The sequence below is a fragment of the Microtus oregoni genome, unplaced genomic scaffold (genome assembly GCF_018167655.1).
Source record: "Microtus oregoni isolate MIOR12 unplaced genomic scaffold, Mior012 000002F_ref0000024, whole genome shotgun sequence".
NCBI lineage: Eukaryota > Metazoa > Chordata > Mammalia > Rodentia > Cricetidae > Microtus > Microtus oregoni.
Window position 1 is genome coordinate 89557675 of NW_024543061.1, and position 13193 is coordinate 89570867.

Genomic DNA, 13193 nt, shown 5'->3' on the forward strand with positions numbered 1-13193 from the left:
CCAATTGTACTACTCCTTGAATTGTACCCATTTGATTCACAATCTGACATCACAGACATTTCCTCAGCCATGCTCATTGATGCATTCTTCACAATAGTAGAATGTAGAAATAAGCTAAATGTCCTGCAACTGATCTATGGACAATAAAATTGTGGTACATATACACTTTGGAAAACTATTCAGCCGTTAATAATGAAATCATGAAATTTATATGTAATATGATTGAGCAAGGAAATACCATATTGAGCCAGATCCGAGAAGACACAGATCACATGTTTATCTCTTAATGGAAGCTCCTAGAAACAAATCTTCAGTTGTGAGTGCAGCTATAGATTCTGGACTAACTTCAGAAACCATGAAATATAAAAAAGGCCACTGTCATAGTATGAGTTGCAATAGAGAGCAGAATAACAGCATATAAAATATCCATTCAGAAAAATTGGAAAAGTGGAGCTTCTAGGGGAGAGGGATGGGATTGAGATAAGTAAAATTAGATTAATTATGTCTAAAAAGTTGTAAGTAATCTTACTATTCACTACCTAAATAAAAACTCTATACTACATGTACTTTTATGTATAAATATACATATAGTTTAAATAAAATTTTCTCATTTGGCCTAATGGTGCCCTCTCCAAGCATTAAAGACCACCTAATAGAATACCCAATACCAGACCCCTGTTTTGAGTTGTTGGTTAGGGTTCTTCAAGAGATGTCAAAAAGCATGAGGCCATTGTTATTTTCCTTGGTTGCCCACCAGAGGTGGAAGCTAAGTCCTTATTGCTTCAGATACAGAGCCAGAAGACCCTGAGCTAGGATGTGACATAAATACCTCCTTCTGAGGACTAGCTTTCATGGCACAACAGGAACCATGCATGCTTCCAAAGAAGGTGAAGCAACCACCAATCCTACCTAGTGATGATGTCTATGAATCACACCAGTGGCAAGCATGCCATTACAACCCTAAGGGTGCATTAGTGGCATGCATACCTTAGCAGTAACCAATCAATATTTGATTGGACTTAAGAACTACTCAACAAGAGGGAAACCAAGACTTATGTTGAAAACATAGCCAATTACTTGATTTTAGTGTATTCAGGATCTTGGAGAGAAATCTACAACCACCACTACATTAACTAAATATAATCCATAAATATAGCCTGAATATTTGTCCTTGTACATGCAGATAAGTATTGTACTTGCAGGTAAGTTCATCCTAGGACTGAAAATCAAATTTCTGACATTTTTATAGATAACACTCAGTAAAATACACATTTACTTTACTTCCTTAGGGAATTTCAAATTTTCCCTCAAACTTGTTTCAGCTATTGCAAATACTCTGATCAGACTAAAATATTCACATCTAATTACACTATGTTGAGTCATGCCATCTCAGTTTTGCTAACCATTTTTGTTCATTTTTTTTCTTTTTATTTAAAATTTATTTATTTATTAAGGATTTCTGCCTCCTCCCTGCAAACGCTTCCCATTTCCCACCCCTCCCCCGATCAATTCCTCCTCCCTCATCTGCTTGAAGAGCAATCAGGGTTCCCTGACCTGTGGGAAGCCCAAGGACCGCCCACCTCTATCCAGGTCTCCTAAGGTGAGCATCCAAACTGCCTAGGCTCCCCCAAATCCAGTACGTGCAGTAGGATCAAAAACCCACTGCGATTGTTCTTGAGTTCTCAGTATTCCTCATTGTCCGCTATGTTCAGCTAGTGCGGAATTATCCCATGCTTTTTCAGACCTAGGCCAGCTGGCCTTGGTGAGTTCCTGATAGAACATCCCCATTGTCTCAGTGTGTGGGTGCACCCCTCGTGGTCCTGAGTTCCTTGCTCATGCTCCGTCTCCTTCTCCTCCTGATTTGGACTTTGAGATTTCTGTCCGGTGCTCCCATGTGGGTCGCTGTCTCCTTTCATCACCTGATGAAGGTTAATATTCAGGAGGATGCTTATGTGTTTGTCTTTGGATTCACCTTCTTATTTAGCTTCTCTAGGAACATGAATTATAAGCTCAATGTCCTTTATTTATGGCTAGAAACCAAATATGAGTGAGTACATCCCGTGTTCCTCTTTTTGGGTCTGGCTTACCTCACTCAGGATAGTGTTTTCTATTTCCATCCATTTGTATGCAAAATTTAAGAAGTCCTTGTTTTTTACTGCTGAGTAATACTCTAATATGTATATTTTCCATACTTTCTTCATTCATTCTTCCATTGAAGGGCATCTCGGTTGTTTACAGGTTCTGGCTATTACAAACAATGCTGCCATGAACATGGTTGAGCATATACTTTTGTTGTATGATAGGGCCTCTCTTGGGTATATTCCCAAGAGTGGTATTGCTGGATCCAGGGGTAGGTTGATCCCGAACTTCCTGAGAAACCGAAACACTGCTTTCCAGAGTAGTTGCCCAAGTTTGCATTCCCACCAGCAATGGGTGAGTGTACCCCTTTCTCCACAACCTCTCCAGCAAAGCTATCATTGGTGTTTTTTATATTAGCCATTCTGACAGGTGTAAGAAGGTATCTTAAAGTTGTCTTGATTTGCATTTCCCTGATTGCTAAGGAAGTTGAGCATGACCTTAAGTGTCTTTCGGCCATTTGAACTTCTTCTGTTGAGAATTCTCTGTTCAGCTCAATGCCCCATTTTATAATTGGGTTGATTAGCCTTTTACGGTCTAGTTTCTTGATTTATTTATATATTTTGGAGACCAGACCTTTGTCTGTTGCGGGGTTGGTGAAAATCTTCTTCCAGTAAGTGGGTTGCGATTTGGCTTAGTGACAGTGTCCTTTGCTTTACAGAAGCTTCTAATTTTTATTAGGTCCCATTTATTCAATGTTGCCCTTAATGTCTATGCTTCTGGGGTTATACACAGGAAGCGGTCTCCTGTGCCGATCTATTGTAGGGTACTTCCCACATTCTCTTCTATCAGGTTCAGTGTGTTCGGGTTGATATTGAGGTCTTTGATCCATTTGGACTTGAGTTTTGTGCATGGTGATAGATATGGGCCTATTTTCATTCTACAGATTGACATCCAGTTTTTCCAGCACAATTTGTTGATGCTCTCTTTTTTCCATTGTATACTTTTAGCTCCTTTATCGAAAATCAGGTGTTCATAGGTTTGTGCGTTAAGGTCAGGGCCTTCTATTCGATTCCATTGGTCGACTTCTCTGTTTTTATGCCAATACCAAGCTGTTTTCAATACTGTAGCTCTGTAATAGAGTTTGAAGTCAGGGATGGTAATGCCTCCAGACAATCCTTTATTGTATAAGATTGTTTTGGCTATCCTGGGTTTTTTGTTTTTCCATATAAAGTTGATTATTGTCTTCTCCAGATCTGTGAAGAATTTTGATGGGATTTTGATGGGGATTGCAATGAATCTATAGATTGCTTTTGGTAGAATTGCCATTTTTACTATGTTGATCTCCCCAATCCAAGAGCAAGGGAGGTCCTTCCATTTTCTGGTGTCTTCTTCAGTTTCTTTCTTCAATGCCTTAAAGTTCTTGTCAAATAGATCTTTCACTTCCTTGGTCAGAGTTACCCCAAGATATTTTATGCTATTTGTGGCTATCGTGAAAGGTGATGCTTCTCAGATTTCCCTCTCTGCTTCCTTATCCTTAGTGTATACGAAGGCAACTGATTTTTTGGAGTTGATCTTGTACCCTGCCACATTACTAAAGCTGTTTATCAGCTGTAGGAGTTCTTTGGTAGAATTTTTGGGGTCGCTTATGTACACTATCATATCATCTGCAAATAACGAAAGCTTAACTTCTTCCTTTCCAATACGAATCCCCCTGATCTCCTTATGTTGTCTTATTGCTATTGCTAGAACTTCAAGAACTATATTGAAGAGGTATGGAGAGAGTGGACATCCTTGTCGTGTTCCTGATTTTAGTTGGATGGCTTTGAGTTTTTCTCCGTTTAATTAAATGTTAGCTGTCGGCTTGCTGTAAATAGATTTTATTATATTTAGGTAGGACCCTTGTTTCCCTATTCTCTCCAAGACCTTTATCATAAAGGGTGTTGAATTTTGTCAAATGCTTTTTCAGCATCTAATGAAATGATCATATGGTTTTTTTCTTTCAGTTTATTTATATGGTGGAATACATTGATAGATTTGCGTATGTTGAACCAGCCCAGCATCTCTGGGATGAAGCCTACTTGATCATAATGGATAATTTTTCTTATGTGTTCTTGGATTCGGTTTGCCAGTATTTTATTGAGAATATTTGCGTCGATGTTCATGAGTGAGATAGGGCTGTAATTCTCTTTCTTGGTTGGGTCTTTGTGTGGTTTTGGTATCAGGGTAACTGTAGCTTCATAAAAGGAATTTGGCAATGACTCTTCTGTTTCTATATTGTTGAATACATTAAGGAGTATAGGTATTAGTTTGTCTTGGAAGTTCAGGTAGAGTTCTGCATTGAAACCATCTGGTCCTGGGCTTTTTTTTGAAGGGAGATTTTTGATAACTGTTTCTAATGCTTCGCGAGTAATCAGTCTATTTAGATCATTCACCTGGTCTTGGTTTTGCTTTGGCATATGGTACTTATTTAAAAAAATGTCTATTTCGTTTGTATTTTCCAGTTTCGTGGCATCCAGGTTTTTGTAGTAAGATCTAATGATTCTCTGAATTTCCTCTGTGTCTGTGGTTATGTCCCCCTTTTCATTTCTGATCTTATTTATTCGCGTGTTCTCTCTCTGTCATTTAATTTGTTTGGATAGGGGTTTGTTGATCTTGTTGATTTTCTCCAAGAACCAGCTTTTTGTTTCTTTGATTCTTTGGACTGTTTTCTGTGTTTCTATTTTGTTGATTTCAGCCCTCAGTTTTATTATTTCCAGTCTTCTACTTTTCCTGGGCGCGTCTGCTTCTTTTTTTTCTAGAGCTTTCAGGTGTGTTGTTAAGTCCCCAATGTATGCATTCTCTGTTTTCTTTAAGTGGGCACTTAGTGCTATGAACTTTCCTCTTAGCACTGCTTTCATCGTGCCCCATAGGTTTGAGTATGTTGTCTCTTTATTTTCATTAAATTCAAGGAAGACTTTAATTTCTTTCTTGATTTCTTCCTTGACCCAGGTGTGGTTCAGTAGTTGACTGTTCAGTTTCCATGAGTTTGTCGGTTTTTTGTGTGTAGCGTGGTTGTTGCCTTCTAACTTTAATCCGTGATGATCTGATAAGACACAGATGGACACTGATATTTTTTTTGTATCTGTGAAGGTTTCCTTTGTTTCTGAGTATGTGGCCAATTTTTCAGAAGGGTCCATGGGCTGCAGAGAAGAAAGTATATTCTTTCCTATTTGGGTGGAATGTTCTATAGATGTCTGTTAAGTCCATTTGCTTCATTACCTCCAATAATTCTTTTAATTCTCTATTAGGTTTCTGCCTGATTGACCTGTCCCTTGGAGAGAGAGGTGTGTTGAAGTCTCCTACTACTAGTGTGTGTGGTTTGATGTCTGCCTTGAGTTCTAGTAATATTTCTTTTACATAAGTAGGTGCTTTTATATTGGGGGCATAGATATTCAGGATTGAGACTTCATCCTGATGAATTGTTCCTGTTATGAGTATAAAGTGACCATGTCGGTCTCTTCTGATTGATTTTAGTTTGAAGTCAGTTTTGTTAGAAATTAGTATGGCCACACCTGCTTTTTTCTTAGGACCATTTGCTTGAAACACCTTTTCCCAACCCTTTACTCTGAGTAGGTGCCTGTCTTTGTGGTTGAGATGTGTTTCTTGCAAACAGCAGAATGTTGGATCCTGTTTTTGTATCCAATCTTTTAGCCTGTGCCTTTTTATAGGTGAATTGAGCCCATTAATTTTAAGTGATATTAATGACCAGTGGTTGTTTACTCCGGTTATTCTTATTGCTTTTGGTAGTAGAGATTGTGTGTCTCCCTTCTTTGAGATGTGCTGGTGAAGGGTCACTATATGCCTGGGTTATTGTAGGCAGTGTTGGCAGTGTTGGATTTCTTGGGTTGCGATTTTCCTTCTATTACTTTCTGCAGGGCTGAATTTGTTGCTACGTATTGTTTAAATTTGTTCTTATCCTGGAATGTCTTGCTATCTCCATTGATAATGAATGATAGCTTGGCTGGGTATAGTAGTTTGGGTTTGCATCCATGGTCTCTTAGTTTCTGCAGTACCTCTATCCAGGACCTTCTGGCTTTCATAGTTTCCATAGAGAAGTCAGGTGTAAGTCTGATCGGTTTACCTTTAAAAGTTACTTGCCCTTTTTCCTTTGCAACTCTTAATATTCTTTCTTTAACCTGTATATTTTGCGTTTTGATTATTATATGGTGAGGAGATGTTTTTCTTTGATCCAGTCTGTTTGGTTTTCTGTATGCTTCTTGAATATTTAAATGAATATCTTTCTTTAAGTTGGTAAAGTTTTCTTCCATAATTTTGTTGAAAATATTTTCTGGGCCTTTGAGTTGTGACTCTTCTCTTTCTTCTATTCCTATTATTCTTAGGTTTTTTTTTTTATTGTGTCCCATATTTCCTGAATGTTTTGTGTTGAGAATTTGTTGGCTTTGCTGTTTTCTTTGATCTGTTCGTTTATTTTCTCTATGGTGTCCTCAGCATCTGAGATTCTTTCTTCTAGCTCTTGTATTCTATTGATTATGCTTGTTTCTGTAGACTCTGCTCATTGACCTAGATTTTCCATATCCTGCTGGTCCTCAGTTTCTATTTTCTTCCTTGCCTTCATTTCAGTTTTCAATTCTTGAACTGTTTCCATTACCTGTTTGATCCTTTTTTCTTGGTTTCCCAGGGTATCATGTATGTATTTACTCATTTCTTTAAACTTTTTGTTATACTTCTCATCCATTTCTATAAGGGCATTTTTTACATGTTGTTTAAGGGACTCTATTGCCTTCATAAAGTCAATTTTTTCCACTTCTTCTGTGTTAGGTTGTTCAAATACTTCTGTTGTAAGATCATTGGGTTCTGGTGTTTTCATGTTGTTTTTCAGATTATTGGGTGAATTCTTGCCTTGGCGCCTGCCCATCTCCTCCTATTAATCCTATCTAATGGGTCTTTTTAAAAACTGGTTCAGGTTTCCCTGCTGGCCAAAGGCTCCTCTTACAAAATGCCCTCGCTCTGTTTCTTGGTTCCTGCCACAGGCCAAGAATCCTCTCACCCCTCCGAAGGGTCTTCTGGACCGGACCAGGCTCCCCATGTGCCAGTGACCTGGCCAACCAAAGGAATACCTCTTTGATTTAATTGTAGTAGGGCGATCTGCTCTCCTTATTGCATGCCTGTCCCTGCCACTTGGGTCTGCCACCACACTGGTCCCCCAAAGCCTCTTCCTGAATGCAGTGTCACGCCTCCGCTTCTGGCCGCATGCCACCTCTGTGTGTCTGGCCGCCGTGCCGCCTCTGTGCGACCATTTTTGTTCTTTAAATTTCACTTTGTTCTTTAAATATCACTCATATTGATTAGATTTTCTCAAAAATAACTCTTCTTCATTTTGATTCAGAATACATTTTCTTTCAGAAAACCTATTTGAATGAAACTGAATACATGCCATTGTATGTAGAACTATGTCTTAATTGTACTCACTTATAAGTATATATTAGCTGTAATGTAGAAGATAATATCATGCTATATTCCATAGTCCCAGAGAGCTAAGTAACAAGGAGGGTTTAAGGGGGGATGCCAATGATCTCCTTTTGAAGGGAACATAGAATGGATTTAGTGAGTAGACTGTGGTCAAGAAGGGTTGGGAAATGGAAGGATCAAGTGGATGGGGAAGTAAATATTGAGAGAAAAGACTGGACTTGTGGGAGATTTTAGGGGCTATGTGGAAATCTAGTTCAAGGAAACTCCATGGAATCTACTAGAGTAATACTAGCAAAGACTCCTAGTCATGGGGACAAAGAGCCTGAGCCAGCCAAATTCTATAACCAAGCAAGGCCTTGATTAGAGTGATTGGGATACCAACCCAACCACAATGCCTTGGACCTACAGCTTACCCTGCCTACAGAGTGTTCTAGGACCAATGGGAACCTAGCAGAACTCACATCAAAGAAACCACAGAGACTTCAACTGATGGGAGCAGATGAAGAGTTCCACAGCCAAACAAAGTGAAAGCTTTGTTTTTAGGCAGAGCTTGAGACGTTCTTTAGAGAAGGGGGAAGAAGGTTCAGAAGAACCAGAGGGTTGAGGGGCACTATAAGAACATGGCTCACAGAATCAATTGACTGAGACTAATGGGAGCTCACAGAAATCAGGAAACCTGTAGGGGTCATGCCCCGGTCCTCTGCATTATGCTATGGTTGAGTAGCTTGGTCTTCTTGTGACATCCCTAACAGTGGGGGCAGAGGTGATGTTTTGACCTACTAATGGGAGCCTTTACTTCTTACTTGGTTGTCTCGTTTAATTTAAATATTAAATTTCCAGACTCCTCATAAATACTCTTAGTTCATTTGTCATCAAATATTGAAGTTCATTAGTAGCTTACTGTTTTAATTTCCTTTGGCATAGTGAACATCTTCAGCTGGACTCAAGGAAAAGTTATTTAAAAGCAAATGCTGTAGATGTTCTCTATATTCAGTGAAATAATTGGGTTTTTTTTTAAGCAAAGTTGATTAATGGCAGTGGAATGCTCCTGAGGTCTAATTAATCAGAATGAAAAAAAATCAGAGTTTGACTAATAAGAGGGCACATTGGAAATGCTTGATAAGCTCCAGAGAAAGGCATTATCCACAGGAGCCAGTTATAATCAATGATGAATTTGCACTGTGGAGCTAGTTGACATTTTTAAGCTTATAGCTTTATGTCTTGAGGAACTAACAGATACCTAGGACCCAGGACATTGAGCTTGCCAGGTGGATTGATAGGTGAGAGATTCATATTTTGTAAAGGAACCATAATTATAGATCTCAAGGAGAGCAAAGAAGTCGAAAATTGTATAATCACCCACTATCCCAATCATTCTAGGCTTGTCTGTTCTCAGCATTCCAAACAGTATAGATAACTCTGCTAGTTTCACCCCCATAGAAGTAAACATCTCTGGGGTCTTTCCCTATATTTTAATATATTTAAATTAGTAAAAATCATACTACATATTGACTTTTCCATTCTAAATTCCCCTAATTAATATGATAATACAAGAGTTTTCCTGTTGTGTTCTAAAGATTAAAATAATCTTTTTATTGTTTTTATTTTTAACAATCTCATGTAACAGTGGCTGCTTATAGAACTGCTATATGGTAGAGAGTGTTTTTGAGCTTCTGATATTTTTGCTTCCTTCTCCCAAGTGCTTGGCATGAAGGTATGAAAAACCCTGCCAGGACAAAACACTTCAATGAGAGTTACATAGCATTCTAAGTGATCTGGAATATTTTACATACACATTTCTCTGATGTCGGATAATTCATATGATTTCTATTGAATCTCAATCTTTGATAACTCCGCTTAAAATACTTCTTTAGAATATTTGTTTTGGGTTTTGTTTGTTTTTATGAGACAGGGTTTCACTGTATAGCTGTAGCTGTCCTGGAACTCACTCTGTAAATAAGGTTGGCCAGAACTCAGAGAGAGCCACCTGCCTTTGCCTCCCAAGTGCTGGGATTAAAGTTATAGGCCAACATTGCTTGGCTGAATGTTTGTCTTTTCAAAATATTTATTTTAGGGCTAATTTCTAGGGTTAATAGTGGAAAGTTGTAGAATAGAATTGAAACAGCTTCTATTGCTTCAAGGCAGGGTTCTCTATCTTTCTAATGCTTTAAACATTTAATACAGTTCTTGTTGTTGTGATAAACATCAATCATTAAATTATTTCATTACTATATTATGCAATTTTGCTACTGCTATGAATTGTATTGAAAATATCTAATATGTAGGATTTCTGATATATGGCCCCCATATCAGAAATTGGGGGTTTTGGCCCACGTGTTGATGACCACTGCTCTAAGTTAATACAAAGGTCATTGTATCACCTTGGGTATGTGCCCTATTCTATGTCTAGACATGTTAACTCACAGTAAAAGATACAGTGATGCTCCAGAATGTCCTTCTCAAAAAATGTACCAAAATTTTACCTTGAACAATAAAAGCTAAAGCAAACTATCCTCTTAACATAGAAAATATGAAATGTATTTTTAGAGATGTTTTCTTTTCATTTTGTGAGGAAATTTATGCCTGCAAATCAAAATGTATTTCACATGTTCTACAATTGATTCTATATTGTTATCCATAAGTTATTTATGGTGAATTATATGAGTAACTGGTAAAGAACTGAGAATATGAAAATTAACACTGCATAGAAATAGGGGTGATAAAGATTTTCCCTAGATAGATGAACTGTGATGAAAAACATATCATAAAAGAAACCACTGCTGGCTATCAACATAGACATTTTCATAGTCTTTATGTAGGCAAATATATATATATATATATATTCTAACAAATATTTGCAGAGTAGCTATCTAATAGATACTTGTTTACCGAAATTATCATATATGTTTGCATAAGCATTTTACTTTATCTTAGGCAGTAGTGTTTCTTTTCCTTAGTAAATGTTTATTAATTAAAAAACCCAAAGTTGTTTTCCTAGTCTTTTAATGCTATAAATTTATTAAATGTGATAATTCCAATACCAATTTATATATAATACATATATACACATATACATATTTAGTCATTATATACATTAAGAAGATTGTATTTCACTGCCTAGGAACATATATATGTTAATGTATACACACATATATACTCATATATGTGTTTGTATATGTAACAACATTTATAAAAAAGATGCCACGATAAAGAAATGTATGGGATACATAATTTAAAGAATTAACAATATTTGTAGCCAACACTTAACTATCTGGAAAGTGAATAACACTGATTCTTAAAGATAATTAGCTTTGTAATAACCTTTAAATATATCAGAAATATTAAATCCACTTTGCCTTTAAAAGATTCATCATATTTCTTGTAGATTTTGCAGCATGGATGAGTAACTGGGTTGCCGAAGGTGATTGGTCTCTCTGATCCACTGACTGGGAAGCATTGTATCTTACAATCCAAGATGTGTGAACTATGAGGTTCATCATGTATTTCCTCATTACATAATATGTGGTAGACCCTGAAGGTGTTATGCCAGAAACTATACTAACAGACTGAGGAAATAGATATGTATAGCATATATGTTGCAGTAGATGTCATGGAATAAATCTCTCCTACAATTTGTACATCTTGCTAAAACAGAAGCCTTGCTTATCAGAGATATGCTTTGATCAGGTTTTTTAAAAAGAATTAATCTTTCTTTATTATTTAGAATTTTATTGATGTATACAATGAAACATGATACTTCACCAAGTCAATCTTAATTTAAATGTGGCCACATGTTAACAACAACACAAAAGTGAATGGTTCTTACTCCTTCAGCTACAATGCTGGTAGCTTCCCAGTAAGGGATGGGAACCTCCTTCCTATATGGAAGAATTTGGTTGGTTGTTCTTATGTTATGCAGGTAACCATGACTGGGATGACTATGATAACTATGTCTTTCATTCATTGTCACATCTATATGATTAAATGAAAATTCAGAAACTAATAATATTCATTATGTGCGCAAGCAATTGGCAGCTTATAAAATATGTCTCATAATGTGAAAATGCTCAGGCTCAGGGGTAAGCCAAAATAGACAGAACACAAGAGCAACTCAGAAACATCACACACACACACACACACACACACACACACACACACACACATGTATATATATCAGCATTTTTCCTGAAAATTAAATAGTGACTATTACCCTATAGATGTATTGTAGCTGATAGTATTGGTATGTGACGAGAGTATGATGAGATGAATAAAGGTGGAAGAAGCTACTGTGTTAGAATACAAAGAATGTGCTCCACAGTTACAGAAAGGCCTATTGCTGTAATATGAACATCAAACGATAATGCACTCAGAATTAACAACCTACCTTTATGCTTTTGTAGGGAATTCAGATCTTGAGAAGGTATTATTTCCTGAATGGAGCTCCACAGGCCTCCCAGTAATGTGACTGAATTTGTTCTCTTGGGTCTCACACAGAATCCACACTTGCAGAAAATACTGTTCATTGTCTTTTTGTTTGTTTTCCTATTTACCGTGTTGGCTAATCTACTCATTGTCATCACCATCTCCTTCAGCCGTACCCTTTCAGCTCCCATGTACTTCTTTCTCACTTACCTATCCATCATAGATGCTTTCTACACCTCTGTCACCACCCCGAAAATGATAATTGACCTGCTGTACCAGAGGAGGACAATATCCTTGGGTGGCTGCCTGATTCAGCTCTTTGTGGAGCACTTCCTGGGTGGAACAGAGATCATCCTCCTCATTGTGATGGCCTATGACCGCTATGTGGCCATATGCAAACCTCTGCATTACATGACCATTATGCGACGAGGGCTCTGCAGACTCCTGGTGGTGGTAGCTTGGGTTGGAGGGATCTTGCATGCCACCATGCAAATATTTTTTATGATCAATCTGCCCTTCTGTGGCCCTAATATCATTGATCACTTCATGTGTGATCTCTTCCCATTGTTAAAACTTGCTTGTAGAGACACACACACACTAGGCATGATAGTGGCTGCCAACAGTGGGGCCATGTGCTTGCTCATATTTACCATGCTCTTTATCTCATACATAGTGATCCTGCAGTCCTTGAAATCTCATAGTTCCGAAGGGAGACGCAAAGCCCTCTCCACCTGTGGCTCTCACTTCACTGTGGTTGTTCTCTTCTTTGTGCCTTGCATATTTACTTACATGCGCCCTGTGAACACCTACCAGGTGGACAAGCTGGTGACTGTGTTCTTTGCAATCCTTACTCCCATGCTAAATCCCATCATTTACACAGCAAGAAACACAGAGGTGAAGAATGCCATGAAGAGTTTGTTGAGGGGGAGAGTAACTTAGTCTATTCAAAATGACCAGAAGGTGGTGATGTATAGAAACAACTAGGATAATGTTTGTGATAAACTGTGAAAGAGAATTAAGAAGTTCCACAGATCATTAACAAATAGTAAAAACAAAACTTCCCATAACAACATTTTTGGCTAGTTAATGTGGCAAGGCCTTCTATATGCCTTTACTAATTTTAAATGTATATTTTGTTTTCAAAGTTCATAGAGTCTGGGTTTCCAATAGAAAGCACCAAGTATACAACTTTAATGATTTTGGACTATGTTTTTCCTCTAGAG

At 37.6% G+C, this 13193-nt stretch overlaps 1 protein-coding gene across 1 annotated transcript; it reads left to right on the top strand.

Annotated features, from left to right (window-relative positions):
• The first annotated feature begins 11982 nt into the window (after window positions 1-11982).
• LOC121441952 (olfactory receptor 140-like) lies at window positions 11983-12909 on the top strand. Its single transcript, XM_041643377.1, has one exon. The coding sequence runs from the start codon at window positions 11983-11985 to the stop codon at window positions 12907-12909; it is 927 nt and encodes a 308-aa protein (XP_041499311.1).
• Window positions 12910-13193: the final 284 nt, after the last annotated feature.